This window comes from Dermacentor variabilis, chromosome 8, assembly GCF_050947875.1.
Source record: "Dermacentor variabilis isolate Ectoservices chromosome 8, ASM5094787v1, whole genome shotgun sequence".
In the NCBI taxonomy this organism is placed as follows: Eukaryota; Metazoa; Arthropoda; class Arachnida; order Ixodida; family Ixodidae; genus Dermacentor; species Dermacentor variabilis.
In genome coordinates, this window is record NC_134575.1 from 169995255 (window position 1) to 170010714 (window position 15460).

The 15460-nt window shown below is 46.7% G+C and overlaps 1 protein-coding gene across 1 annotated transcript in view; it reads right to left on the reverse strand.

The window, feature by feature from the left end:
* Window positions 1-4709, reverse strand: part of LOC142591628 (protein 5NUC-like) — a 162611-nt gene extending 157902 nt beyond the window's left edge. Inside the window, exon 1 of the mRNA XM_075703926.1 lies at window positions 4596-4709. Within this exon, the coding sequence (XP_075560041.1) occupies window positions 4596-4709 (114 nt within the window). The remainder of the gene's footprint in view (window positions 1-4595) is intronic.
* Window positions 4710-15460: the final 10751 nt, after the last annotated feature.

The following is a 15460-nucleotide window of genomic DNA, read 5'->3' on the forward strand; positions in this document are numbered from 1 at the left end:
GGCTATTTGTTGGACCGAGGTGAGGGCCGCAGTCTTGCGCGGGCGAACGGCGGTACGCACGAACTGGTGAGGTCCTGTCACATGATGCGCGGACCGCGGTCCAAAAGAGCAATTTGGTCCGTCGTGTGGATCGGCCTTTACCAGTCGGTCGGGCGTGCGAGCTGCAACGATGTGCTTGTTTGATCGTGTGTTTTTGTGTTTACAGTAACGAAATGTGACTTAGTTCGCGTGCGCATAAGTTCCACAGACAGCTTGTGTCTCGCTGCAAATTCGCCGTATGCGTGGCGCGCCAGCCAAATGTGGACCAACGATGTTCATGGCGTGGGGTGCATTCCCTTTGTCTCTGATTGACGTGAAAAGTTGGGTGGACGTCGCAAAGAAACAATGCGTAGTGTTAGCGTGCCGCTGCTCGTCCACGACGCACCGGCTTCTATGCTGGGAGTAACATCCAAGCACCGGCAACTTGGAGGGCGGTTTTCGACCGCGTCGTGCCATTCAAAAGTTGACTAACCGTGCTTCCTAACTACACACGTGTTGTGCGTGCTTCTAGTGTGGGCATAGGGTGCCTTGCGAACGTAGGAAAGAGAACTCCCACGACAACAATGAAACCGATGCCGATGCTTGCTGGGTGTCAGGGTTTAGTTGCGCGAATTTATTTCTATAATGCGGAATTGAAAACCTTCATAAGCGTTTTTTTCATATGAGAAAGGTTACGCTCGGAAATAATCTTGTTCATCATGCGCGCTTGTGCGTGAGCTCCCGCTTTTCTGCTGAAGTCGCATGATGACGACACACCTACCTCTTGACCGATTCTTACTGCAATGACGCTTCCTCGCTTATAAATGATTCGACGTTGTAGATAATCTCTACTTACAAAGTTTTCGCTTTGCGAGCAGTATTAGGGAAAAATATGTAAGCAATCACAGCGTGCTACTGGTACAGGTTTGTTTTGAAGGGGTTTTGCCATAACTTTGACGTAACTAAACATTACAAGGGATAGTTACTTAATGTCACGAAAGAAACTCTAGATGTTATGTAAACAAATATTCTTGTAATGCGCTGCTGTTTATGCATGTGAAATTTTGCTTTGTTGAGGTGGTCCCTGTTATCGTGACATTCATCAGTGACTTCGACTTTGTGCTCTGTTGCCACTCTGCACCAGTGCAGGCATTGTTTTCGTGACTGTTTTTGCATGGTCCTTGCATGTGTTCAGGATGTGATAGTCTTATTCTACCACAGCTATAAGTTAGCACAGAATTCTCTTTGTAGTGGTGAAGCCGTGACCCACAACAGTGTCCACATAACCCGTGGCCATGGCTGCTGCAGCACGGCGTGTAATCTGGATGGACATGTCAGGTATGCTTTAAGTGTACGTGTTCACAAAAGTAGGATCTCGGTATCATTAGTGGATAAGTGTATCGACATATTACTTAATGGATCTTGCTAAATAGGCTAAATATTTCTGCAACTTTATTCCACTTTCTACATATTTGTGTTTGTAGACATTATGCACACGTTATCTTCTTCTGTTAAAACTACACCTCGCATGTCCTGACGTTTAGTATTTTCCTCGCATCAATAGCTTGGCTGCAAGCCCATTTTATTTTTGCCTATTACACAGTATGTTTCTTTTTTATTTTGGTTTTATTTGTTTGAAACTGTTTCCTATGCTATAGCATATATTTCCCTATTTTCCTTTCTGCTTATGATACACCCATGTGCTGTTTTTGTCCATGTAAGAATCCGAAGTGTAGTGTGCCATATATGTCACAGGTCTATGCACGCAGTCTGCATACCATTGTTTAACATTGATATTTACAATGATGTCTACACATTTGATGAACTCGAATTTCTCGAGATGAAATAGGAAGGCCAGTATTCATTGTGCTGCAGTTGCTTAAGTAGTGATGTGTTATCTGGTAAGCTTGCTATTTTTTCTCTCACTTTCTTAATATTTTTTTCTTTGCAAGTTGCCCCTATTCATGCTGGAAGGCATTGTAGATGTTGTGAGTGTGTCTACTGCAGCAATGTCGCAGCTAGTTTGCACACACTACAGGATGCCAACAGATACACATCACTGTTTTTGTGCATTTCTGAGAACCAGCCGTGTCCACTCGGCGAAACTTGTAGTGTCCAGTTGAATTTACGAATCAGTTCGTGCAACCTTTCAGGACAAAATTCACGCAGCGAGGGAACGGAGACCATACAACATGACCTTGGCTAACCACTGACTGTTTAAGTTGATGGAAGGATTAACAAAAATAGGACTGAGTGTGCGCTTCTGTTGTGCACCAGGTAATTTGAGAGGGATGGCAGAAGTTGTAATGCAAAGGCATAGCATCTTGATAAACCCTGTTTGCATAAAAGGAAGTAAATAGGCAGAGACTAATTTATATCCCTTGTAATCTACAAAGGATGCCTTTTTTCATGCAATGATAATGGAGGCTGGCTCACACTTATTGTTATTTATGTGGTGTGCCTGACTGATTTCTCTTGCTAATTTTTAGCGATGGGTGAAAACAGATAAACGATCCTAATCTGGCCGACTAAGTCGGACGAGCATACTGGTCTTTTGAGTTAAATATGGTGATCTCATAGGTTCATATTTAGACACCGGCCAGTCTGCCCTTTGTACATTTGACCACATGTGAAAGGAATACAGTACAGTGCCTGTGACAAGTACTGGACAAATTTGGTGCTACCTTTAACCAAGCAAGCCTCGCTTGTAACCTTGCCTTTCTCAATTCAATTTTGAACTGTTGTGCATATGCTGCCTAATTTATTTTTGCTGGAAATATATGTGCATTGCAGTCCACAAGTGAATTGACAAAGGCGCCCAGGCATTGGAGGCTTGCTTATTTAAAGATACCCAAAATTTCTCTCGTATCTGTCAGGGGTAGTGTAGGCTATTCTTTTGATCACGTGCATATTTGGTGCAATGTACATCGGGCATTCTGACTAGCCGGCGCCTCAGCATGCGCCTAGGAGAGCACCATAATTCACTCAAAGGACCAGTGTGCTCGTCCCATTTGACCATGCATTGACAAGACAAGCTGTTCACTGGATTTAGATTGCTTATCTGCTTTGTTCGCCTATGGCAACTGATTGATACAACAAAATCAGTGAGGAATACCACATCCAGAACTGGTAAGTGTGTCAGTCAACGCTCATTATGATTACATGACAAAGAGGAATACTCTCTAATGACGTGAGATAGCAACCACCATGCTTGTTTATTAAATTCTTTTTAGGCAAGCTTGTTTATCATGCTCCTACGCATTTGTTTTTCAACTTGTGCCCTCCCTCTGGAAGCAGCGCTCGGGTGTAAACGATAAAAAACCCCAGACATGGTGTGGTGTATTTCTTGAATGGGATATATGCCATCATACAGCAGGCCAACACAGGCATGACATAGTAGGCTTGGAATGTATGAGAAATGTGCCGGTAGCTGATGCAAATATTCTATAACGACTGGCACTTGGATGTCTCGGGGATGCATTGGCTTGCCCGTACACAAACACTCCTATGCTCATTTCCATGCCAAGTAATTAGTGAGATTATCTAATTCACGCTAGCAATCCAGAGACAGTGTTGTCCTTTGTCAAGTGGAAACCGATATAGCTGAAGTAGTTCACAACATGTACACACGCCACAGCTGATCAACGTTGCACATTTGTACAGCCAAGAGGACTTTCTGCTTACTGAACTTACTTCTGCACCCAAAGACCACATAGTGGTTGCTCAACAACTTTGTGTGAACCGACACCACATGAATTTTTCGCAGAACTAGCTATAACATCTCCACATCGTTCTGCAGCAAATGATACAGCGTGTATTTCTCTCGTTGATTGCCAAGTTTTGATAATTTTCTGTCCTTTCTGCCATGCAGGGAACACGTGCACTCACTTCAAGACGACGACCGTCCCCCTCAAAAGCAGCCTCTCCTCAATGATAAGTAACGAGATTAAATGAAGGGAAAATGTCACATCCGTAACCAGACTAATACTGTGTTTTCCTTTCATTTGACCTCCTTCTGCATTTAAGAAAGCATTGATATGCCCAATAAATGGTACTCTTAAGTTTTTTCGTTGAGTAATGTCTAACATGCGGCATGTGTACGGGCCCATGTACATGTTGTCAAAAGTGCTACATCTTCGCTGGACCTACATACATGCATACAGGCTGCATATATAAAGCACCAAAGACAGTCACGCACAGGTAACATCTTTAAATAAGGTGCGACTGTCATTGGGACACATGAGAAAATGTTACCACACGTGGTGGCCAATTTTGTTAGTGTGCTATGAGCACAAGCAGTCTAATGTATAAGCTCATTACAGATTCATTAGGAAGACATGAGAAAGTCACAAGAAAACTGCTTTGGAGGGCACATTAGAAAGACATTTCACCCTCACAAGAAAAACACTCACCAAGAATTGAACAGACAGACGGTGGCCAATATGTCTTAGAGTTACATTAGGAGTACATCAGAAAATTTCAAGGAAACTCATCAGAAATCTAATGGCTGTGATGTCAAAACTCATCAGACATTCATGTGAAAGTCGTCTCATATTTTCTGAAGGGGTCGCCTGTACTGGAAGTCTACTGAGGGCATCTGCTGTCAACAGCTGCTTCCCAGGCACGTACTGCAGCTTGTACTGGTAGCCGCCCAGGAACAGTGCCCACCGTTGAATGCGAGCGGCCGCCATCGTTGGTGTCTGGCGATCAGGCCTCAGCAGCTAAAGCAAGGGTTGATCTCGTCGGTGGCCTGCCGTGGGTAAACTGCCGACTTAAAAGATAATCCGGGAAATCAGATACACCAAAAATAAGTGCCAACTCTTCCCGCTCAGACTGCGAACAATTCTCTTCCGTTTTCGTTAATTTTCTGGAGCCGAATCCAATTGGCCTATGCTCGTTTCCTTCCGAATGAAACAGAACTGCTTCCACACCTTAGGGAGACGCGTCGCATTCGAGCTTCAGCTCTTTGTTGGGGTAGAAATGGACAAACAGTTGTGCGTTCTTCAGGCTTTCCATCGCTAGCTCGAATGAAGCCTGATGCGGTGGCAGCCACTTCCAGCGCGATATCTTTTCCATTAGCCGGTACAACGGAGAGAGAAGCGAGGACATATTTGGCAAGAATCGTGCATGATACGGGAGCATGCCCAAGAATGAACGCAACTCTGTGATATTACGTGGTCGTGGCGCTTGCATGATGGCGTCTAGGTTCTCAATGGGATGCAATCCTTCACGATCTATTCGATTCCCAAGATACGTAACTGAAGGTTGTTTGAACATGCATTTGTCGGACCTAAATTTCACGCCGTGGTCTCTGAATCGTTCTAATAGTTCCTTAAGCCTTACTCCGCTGTCACCGCTACGCTCCGACAATAGCGCTTTGTCAAGGTAGGCTTGGACGCCCGGTAACTCGCTAAGTATAGCTTCCATCTTCCTTTGAAAGGTAGCCGGCGCTAAAGCTTTGCCAAACGGGAGTCTGTAATAATACAAACCGCGATTGGTGTTAATGACACACAATTTCCGGGACGTGTCGACTAGCGGTACTTGGTTGTACGGGTCCTTCAACTCCAACGTACTGAAAGCCTCACCCCCATTTAAGCCAGCAAAAGATGTCCTCGACTACCGGAAGTGGGTAATGCTCCACATCGAAAGCTGCGCTGAGGGTGACCTTAATGTCTCAGCGAATTCGAACAGCACCGTCTTTTTTCAAGACCAGTATGATAGGCGTAGCCCATTCCGCATGCTGTACCGGCGACAAGACTCCCAGAAACACCAACCGATCAATTTAACTTGAGACCTTGTCACGGAGCGCGTGAGGAATGGATCTAGCCTTACAGAATTTCGGAGCCGCTGTCGACTTGAGGCTGGCAGGAGGACATTTGATGAGTCCAAGGTCGGCCAAGAAGACGTCTTCGTAGTCCGCAAGCTTACTGTTCACCCTGTGAGCGGACAAACTTCTAGCAACAGGCTTTTCCGGCGCCGTCAGCTATCCAATCGTCACGCCCATATTGCGGAGCGCCGTTATCAGGTCCCGTTCACACAGGCTCGGTCCTGCATAGTCAAGCACAATTAGTGTGCACATAAAGGCCGGTCCACACGACGGACCAAATTGCTCTTTTGGACCGCGGTCCGTGCATCACGTGATAGGACGTCACCATTTCGTGCGTACCGCCGTCGGCCCGCGCAAGACTGCGGCCCTCGCGGTCCAACAAATCGCCGAGGCTTTTCCCGCTTCCGTTTTGGCGGCGGACCGCATGCAAACCGCAGTGATTTTGGCGTAGCCAATGAAGGTTGTCCGGCAACAGAGTGTCTTCAGCCAAATCCAATCTAATTTTCAGCTCAGCAAAAGCCATTCAAGCCAGCCGTTTCATGTCCGCCATTCCGTCTACACGTGCGTGCAGCAGATATATTTTTTAAACGCCGTGTCCTCTTGGAGTGACGAGGAGGTTTTTTCATTTTGTATACCTCGTTGTGCAGTTCCCGGCTTTGTGGGACTCGAGCCGGCATGAGAATGATGATAACGCTCTGGCCGAGAGTGTAGCTGTTTGGTCTGCTCTGCCGTCTGCTATGGCGGTCCGCCGTGTGGATGTGCTCTGCGCCAGACCGGACCGCGCCGGGCCGTGGCGTCGCATCACGGGACCGAGTGGCCCGCTGACTTGGTCCGTCGTGCGGATCGGCCTTTAAGGCCCATCCACACGACGGACCAAATTCCTCTTTTGGACCATGGCCCGCGCATCACGTGATACGACGTCACCAGTTCGTGCGGACCGCCGTTGGCCCGCGCATGACCGCGGCCCTCGCGGTCCAACAAATCGCCCAGGCTTTTCCCGCTTTAGTTTTGGCGGCGGACCGCATGCAAACCGCAGCGACTTTGGCGTACCCAACGAACGTTGTCCGGCAACAGAGTGTCTTCAGCCAAATCCAATTTAGTTTTCGGCTCAGCAAAAGCCAGTCAGTTCATGTCGGCCGTTCCGCCTACACGCGTGCGCAGCAGATATATTTTTTAAACATTATGGTCTTTTGGGGTGACGAGGAGGTTTTTTTTATTTTGTATCCCTCGTTGAGCAGTTGCCGCCTTTGTGGGACTTGAGCCGGAATGATTACAATGATAACACTGTAGCCGAGAGAGTAGCTGGTTGGTCTGCTCTGCGGTCTGCTATGGCGATCCGCCGTGTGGATGTGTTCTGCGCCTGACCGGACCGCGCCGGGCCGTGACGTCGCATCACGTGACCTAGTGGCCCGCGGACTTGGTCCGTTGTGTGGATCGGCCTTAACGTACACATTTTTGTACTGCACCGACAGTTCTAGTTAAGCCAGCGCGGGCACTATTCCCGCTTAACACGATAACTTCATTCTAGTAGCCTTCAAGCGTGGCCACTGTGCGCAGTGTCGCTCGTAGTTATGGCTTGAGATGACGCACAGCGGAGGCTTTGTGCCGATTTCCATCTGTTGTTCCACACCTCCCACAGAAGACGTGCGTCGTATCGGCGGTTCCAATCCGTTTTTTCTTGCAAAGATTACGGCCCAAACGTGTGCCGCGCTGGCTTCGTCGCTGTCGTCATGGTTTGACGTGGTTTGCGTGACCGTCTATTCTTTTACACTCTGTTCCCCTCTGATCATGCCGCGTCACAGCACATCCTATCAATATGCCCGCGCCACCCACAACGAAAACAGCGTGCCGTCGTCCACCAGCAGGCGTTATCGTCATGCCTCGTGCTTCCGCATCTTCCGCACGTTAGCGCTGGGCTTCTGTTGTGGTTATTTGGAGATGAGCGATGAACGGGTCTGCACTTTGAGCCGCGTTGGCGATTCTACGCTCATATCTCTAGCAGAGTTGACCGCTGCTTCTGCTGAAATAGCTATAACTTTGCCGTCTTCTAGCGTTAACCCTTCTTTCGTCAGTAGCTGCTTGCGCAGGCTATTTGCGAATACGCCGCAAATAAACCGGTGCCTTAAACTTCGGTATAATACTCTGTCAAAGTTGTAGTTTTCCGCTATGCTTCCCGTATGTAGAAGACAAACTCTTACATCGACTCCCCTTCCTGTTGGCAACGCGTAAACAACTTGTAGCTCTCTGTGGTTTCGTGACGCTTGGGGTCGTAGTAGCTATTGAGCTGTGATAAGGTGAGCGAATTGAGAGTCATTGGCACGATTCGACCAGCTAGCACTTGAACTGTTTGCGTGCTGGGGCCAGCCACCAACAGCGCACGTTGCTTATTTGAGGCGGAACTGTCGTTTGCTTCAAAATATGCTTCTGCGCTTCAGAGATATGTTTTCCACTTATCTCTGGTATCGTCGAACAGCGGTTAGCTGAAGAAAAGTCATGGTTCTCTTGGGTGCTTCATGTCGCGGTAGTCCGGTTTCACAGCCATCTTGGGCCACTTTCACCACATGGTCGATGTTCGTGAGACTCGTCGCCACTGTAGTAACTTTCTGTGGATCGCCAGACGAGGGCATGTTTTCATTTGTATTGAAGCACTAGCTCAGCTTGAGTGCCTACTAACGGTCACGCTACAGTGTATCAGCTACCGTGTGGACCTTACACTCTACCGTCCAGTATAGCCGTCATCTTGGGAGCCAATAGAGCGACATGAATTTGATGGTGCCCGAGAAATGGTTTCAGCTCTTCACGAGCCAGGGCCAGTTAATTTCCTTTCCCTTTATCCTTTGGTAGCTTCAACACTAGTTAAGGAGGGAAGGAGTTTAAGGTCCGAATTCGGCGCCTCCCAATGATTCGAGTGCACGGTGGCAGCGCAAGGAAGGGTCGTTGCCCGGTAAAAAGACGCTTTATTCAAACGCCGAGGCGGTTGTCCGAATGGAAGCCCGAAACCTTTTTAAACCATCAGCTGCACAAAACAGTCACAAGCCAGCCTGTGACACATGTGAGTTCCTCCCTTTGCAACCAGTAGCACAACCTTCGTGCCACACACGGCTTTGGTGGAAATAGTGGCACATTTTATAACACGCCCAGGGATAGGCTCGCTCAAAGATACGTGTCATCTCCCTCTCTCCTACGTTAGGCTCTGTGTAGTCGTGTTGATGTCCTCCCCTTTTCTCCGGCAAGTGGTCACCACGGCGGCGAGAATGTTTCCACGAAGCCACGGCTCATTCACGGCATGTGTGCCGGACAGTGGGTGGCCCTGCCAGTACTAATAAAACTCCAAAAGAGTACGCATTTGGGCTGGTTGGTTCATGATTGCGAGCAATAAAAACAGCGCTAAACGACGGGACGAGCGAAGGGACACAGACAACAGCGCTGACTAACAACCAAAAAAAAAACGAAAACAGCGTGCCGTTTTTTTTTTTGGTTGTTAGTCAGCGCTGTTGTCGGTGTCCCTTCGCTCGTCCCGTCGTTTAGCGCTGTTTTTATTGCTAATGAAACTCGTTCCCTCGTGCAGCTGTGGGCCGCTTCGCTTGAAATCCAAGTACCATAATTGGGACCCGATGGCGGTCGCACACAAAGGCATCCATCGGTCGTAGCTGGTGAAATCGCCATGAAGATACCGCCGTTCTCACAAAGCATCCTCAGAAGGCGCGCGCGGAAGGCCTAATATTGACACTCAACCCGGATTGGCAGTGTCGCGTCGCCCGTATTCCGTGACCGAGACGGTCGTCGCGAGATGTGGGAAGCGCGTGGGCATGAGCGATGGCGATGACCTCAAGCACCCCCTACCTTTTATCTTCACGCCTGTATCCCCGAACGCTCCTCTCCAACGCGGACCATCTTCCCTTTTTTTTTGTTCCGAGAGAGGGTGCATATCTGGCGCCTGTTCTACTGCGCAACCACTAATTCGATTTCTTTCCACGCGTGGGTGCCTCCCGCGTCCTTCGTTTCCGGTCATTGGCCGATACAGCCACGTGTGAAATCGTCCTGCACTTTGCTGTAGTCGCATAAACGGGGCCCCACGACAACAGCGAGACCAACCCCCTAACCTCGACCTGACTGGGCCAGCCATTTGTTTGGGCTTTTTGCGTTGCAAAAAGATTGGTCTACTCGATGATTTCATCGAGGAAGCTGTCGTGAAAATATTCTTTGAAATATTCAATAGGCGCTCTCACAGTGTTATATTCAGGAAGAGTGGCATTCCATAATGGTATTTCCCGCTGTTCTCGACAGTCTCTTTTTTTCACTTCACTGTTTCTTCTGCAGAGGCAGTTGGTAAAGCCAGCACCTCACCGTCTTCAACTTCAATGCTCGACGAAGACACTCTCAAGGGTGCAGCTCGGGCTTGTGCATGAGGATCGTAGTTAACATCGTCGTCATCACTGTCACTAAGATTGATCTCGTTATTCTTATCCTCACGTGGCAGGCGCGTGCGAAGCCGTTTTGTTCCATTGAGTGATCCGACGTCCATGCTCTGCCAAAAAATCTAAAAACAGACTCGTCATACCTGCAGTCACCGCAAAGTAGCTAAAGGGCCGAGTGTCGCGAATTCGCGACATACTGCGAAAGCAAGGCGCATGCAACAAAACAAAACGTATTTCTAGACAATGTAACACGTCATGAACAGTCTCCTGAATGTATGCAAATATAAACAGTATTGCGGGAGCTTGTAATCACTTTGGTTACGTAGAAAACGACGAAGAAATGAGTATTGTCGCACGTGCCTCGTGCTGTCCGCCAGCCGATAGATAACACTGGGTTCTAATTTTCAACACCCTATACAAGATGGTGCTACATGTCTGGAGCGCAACGCCCTCTCTGCCGAAAACACATCGTAACGGGCGTTGCAGGCAGCAAACGTTTTCCGAGTTGCTTGACCACCTTCTTTCAGTATGTCGCGAATTCGCGACAACTGGCAGTAAAGGGCTAAGAACAAATCTTGCTGTTCATGCAATCCATTCTATGCCCCAGCTCACTCAGAATACATTTTCATTCATTCATTACACCTCAATGTTAAAGCACCTTCCAACTTTTTACTATTTGGTGCCAGTGGAAAATATAAGTACTGATGTCTTGTCCGCCTCGAAAAATGCTGAGTGATTGCATGTCGCTTCGTCTCAGTCGAGGCCATCACCTGAATACTGAAGCGCGTTTAACTATAGTACTACACAATTTGCAGACTCCTTTGTCCAATGAATACCTTTGTTTCCGCCACAGAAATCCTCCTTGCGGCACGCGTTCTTTTATGCCGGCTGGGTCACTAAACATCAAGAGAGCCACCAATGAAAAAAATCGGCCAGAACCTATTTCACGATGATTGTTTAGGTTAATGCGAGAGCATTTATACGCTAAAACACACATTTAGACAACTGCCATTGTATCGTTTGTCGTGCAAATTACGGCAATCAGGAGACGGTGATTTCTAACGGATGGTGCATACTTGAAGGCTTTCTATTTGAACTTCAATGCGACTCGCATGTGCTGTAACATGCACTCATGTTCTTGAGGTGTTCCTTGTGCGATGCGTTGCCATTGGTGTACACTGCAGTTGTGGGAACCGGCGTTTCATGGCTCCTCCGATTGTGACAGCATAACGAAGACGTTGTCATTCAGCTCTTCGTCGCTTCCTATCTTCAACATTTTCTTCTGACGGAGATGTGTTCCTAGGTGTGTTCTTTTGTAAAGGACGAACTACTTGTTGTTCAAAGGAACCAAAGCTACTCGCTAACTCCTCCAATACATTGTTTTCGTTTTATTCATAATGGGAACTACTTCGGGCTCGATTCTGTACGCCGCCTTCTTAGTGGCACCTATTATGTACCCCTTTCTAAACTGTTGGGGTGATGCAAAGAAAGGTGCCCCGCAACAATTTTTGATTTTATAAAGAAGCAGAGCCAGCCACCTAAATTGGTTCAGGATAACTTCTCCTTCAAATACTTAGGCAGGGTAAAATAGAAGCAGCTCTAATGTGAAGCCGTGGACCTGATATAGCCTCCACTGCTACTTTGCAACCTTGGCAACGCTGGCTTCACTTCACTGTGTTGCAGTGTTTACGTAGGGACACCGCTTGCACAGCAGCAACATACTACTTTGAATGCATGAGTATCAAATTGCTGATTGAGCCGAAAATTCGGCGATGTTTGTAGCAGCGAAACGGCACCTAAATTTCCAATGGCTTCGTCGCCGCCTCACGAGTGCGCCTCGACGAAGCAGAGCGGGCGAATCGGAACCGCTGCAGTATTTTTCGCGAGGGGTAAGGGCATCACCGCGGCTCCTTCTCACCAGCGGGGCTCAACTGCGCAGATACGGCGATGCGACGCCGGTCTTTGTGGCGGCTACTTCTTCCTCGGTGTCTCATCGCGCAGGGCGTCGGTGGAATGTAGCGTCCGTGATTTCTCAGCAATATCGTGCAATTTATTCAGGTCTACTGCCAACATGGTAAGATAGAAACTGTGCAATAGAATATAAGCCGCACCAATTTATTCGCAATACTCGATGAAATGCTCGGCAGCAAAGCTAATAACTTTATTCACAGAGCAGAACTCGAAGGACCACTCAGCCGTTTTCAATTGGAAATAAATGCCCGCGCATTCACAACTCATAAGAAATGTTTAGGTGTCCTAGGATTTTTTTTCATGCAGCAGTCCTCTTCGTTGATACATATTCGGTGCTTAAAGCATTTTATTTACTATGGTCAGTGAATTGTGGTTTCGGCCCTGTACCAGGAACGCTGCTGCATGTGTTCGTGGCCATGGCTCATATGAATGCTTTGCAGTGATACATTATACATGGTGCGTCAGCAAGCGAAAATTGGAGCCGCTACACAATATTTATTATGCTGTGTCAAGTAGAACACCACGCTATCTCTTGTGAATAAATGAAATAGAAAATTTTTATTTCGTGGGAAAAAGAAATGAACTTTACTCGCCCACCACGCTGCGGGTACTAGCTCAATTTGTTGTTGGGAACTGTAGTGCTTCCATCTAAATTCGCTTTCTTTTTCTGACGACGGCGACAGAGCCATCATATCGAGGCCAGATATACTGCCAGGATAAAGTGGGTAAGGGTAGGCAACAAAATGATCCGCTATTTAATACTTAAACAGGCCCTAATTTTCTGCTTGGTCATCTACTTAATTCAAAAGCTGATTTTCCTCAAAAATACAGCCAACAATTTTTTTTTTTTGCACGAGGACTTCAAATATGTTAGTATCCGATGATATGTCTTTTGCTGTGAGTAAAGCTATGCTCATGCTGTTCCCTGAAACCTTTGTTCTGGAGTTTATTTCGGACTCGTAATAGTTTAGCCTCTAAATATTGAATGCGAGAAGTTAGTCCGAGTAGCCTGCTGCTCTTGAGGAAGGGTATATCCTTTAAAATTTTAGCGAACCTTAAATGTGGCTATTACAACACTATAAATAGGCGTCCAGTTTGTCGAAAAGCTTGATAAATTGCATAAATGTACTACATATAATTACAAACATTGTAATAGCTATAGATTTACGAAATGGTATTTTGGGTAACACTCTTAATACATTGAGTATAATTCTGCAGCTGCTTTTTCTTTCTCTGACGTTGTTTTCCTTACACTGCTATTTCATAAACGAGAAGAAAGAAAATCAACGGGCCTGATTTTAATATTATTTTCATTGGAAGCCAGCAAACACGTACAGCAGCGACAACACAGGGGGAATTACTTGTGCCTACTAATTGCATTTAAAAAAATATAAAAATAATATAAATGAAAAATTGATGAAAAACAACTCCCCGCAGGTAGGGAACGATCCCACGATTTACCAATTAATTGCCTTCACCACAAACGATCCCGTACTCGTGACACCTCCGGAAGAAATGATGTTCCCCATCCGCCGCCAAGGTTTGTGACTGATGGCGCTGCCTAACACTCCTGAGTTTACTTGTAGAGGTAAAAGATAAGTACCTCAGAAAGTGGATGGGAAAATTGCGTTGTGGTAACGCCATTGCTAAGAACATCGCACGCGTAATGTGAGGACGTGGGATCGTTCGCCACTTGTGGCCAGTTGTTTTTTCATGCATTTTACTCCTTATTTCATCATTTCTTTCATCCAGATAGTAAGTACAAGTAATCTCCCCTGTGTTATCGTGGGTGCCGTTGTGGCTTCATATAACATGCTATTTCATGTAGGATGACGTGTCTTTAACTTTGCTTCGGTTTCATTACATTTGTTTGTGGGCTGCCGTTCTCAAAATTCCGAGGAATAAATTTGGTGCAGCGATGACGTAGAGGTGTAGGATCCGCCTCGCGTAGCAAAAGAACCATGGTACAAATCCCGGTGCGCTGCAATTTTTCGCCGTATTAAAAAAAATCCGCGTGTTGATAAAATTGTATAAACAGGCCAGGAGTGCGGCCTAATTCCGGTAATCAGAACCGGTAATGCACTCCCTCACAAGAGCAGGATTGGCCAGGCTGGTGCAGTACTTCCTACATACGTGCTCCAGTACTTACTGCACCAGTGCGTCCAGTACTGGCCCAGTACTTCCTATATGAATACTACAATCAAACCTCGGCCCTCAGTCCGCAGCAGCTGCGAAGCAACTGATCACGACGGCGATCAGACCTGTAGCGCAGCAGAGGGTGCTAAGAATCTCTGCATCCGGACAGGCCGCCATTGAAATCTGAACCTGGCAACGTTTAACGCTAGAACGTTATCTAGTGAGGCGAGTCTAGCAGTGCTATTGGAGGAATTAGAGTGCATTAAATGATATATAATAGGGCTCACGGAGGTTAGAAGGACAAATGAAGCATATACAGTGCTAAAAATCGTGCACGTACTGTGCTACCAGGGCTTAGCGGAGAGACAAGAAGTAGGAGTCAGATTGTTGAATCAAAAATTAAAAAAATAATTCCAATTAACAAATTTTAAGGAAAATGAAACATGTTAATAAGGATATAGCTCGTAAAGTACAGGAATTCTATATCATTACCGAGAGGGTGGCAAGTCTTGTTCTGAAACTTAATAAGAGGTACAAATTGAAAGTCGTACAGGTCTCCGCGCCTACATCCACTCATGATGACCAGCAAGTCGAAAGTTTCTACGAAGATCTGGAATCGGCGATGGGTAAAGTAAAAAGAAAATACAGTATACTGATAGGCGATTTCAATGCCAGAGTAGGCAAGAAGCAGGCTGAAGACAAGTCAGTGCGGAAATATGGTATAGGTTCTAGGAATGGCAGGGGAGAGCCATTAGTAGAGTTTGCAGATTGGAATAATTTGAGGATAATGAATTCCTTTTTCCGCAAGCGGGATAACCAAAAGTGCGCGTGGAGGAGCCCGAATAGCGAGACCAGAAATGAAATAGACTTCATACTCTGCACTAACCCTGGCATCATACAAGATGGGGACGTGCTTAGCAAGGTGCGCTGCAGTGACCATTGGATGGTAAGATCTTGAATTACCCTAGACTTGAGGAGGCAATGGAATAAACTGGTACATAAGAAGCCGATAAATGAGTCAGCGGTAAGAGGGAAAATAGAGGAATTCCGGATCAAGCTACAGAAGAGGCTCATGGTATGGGTTGTAACA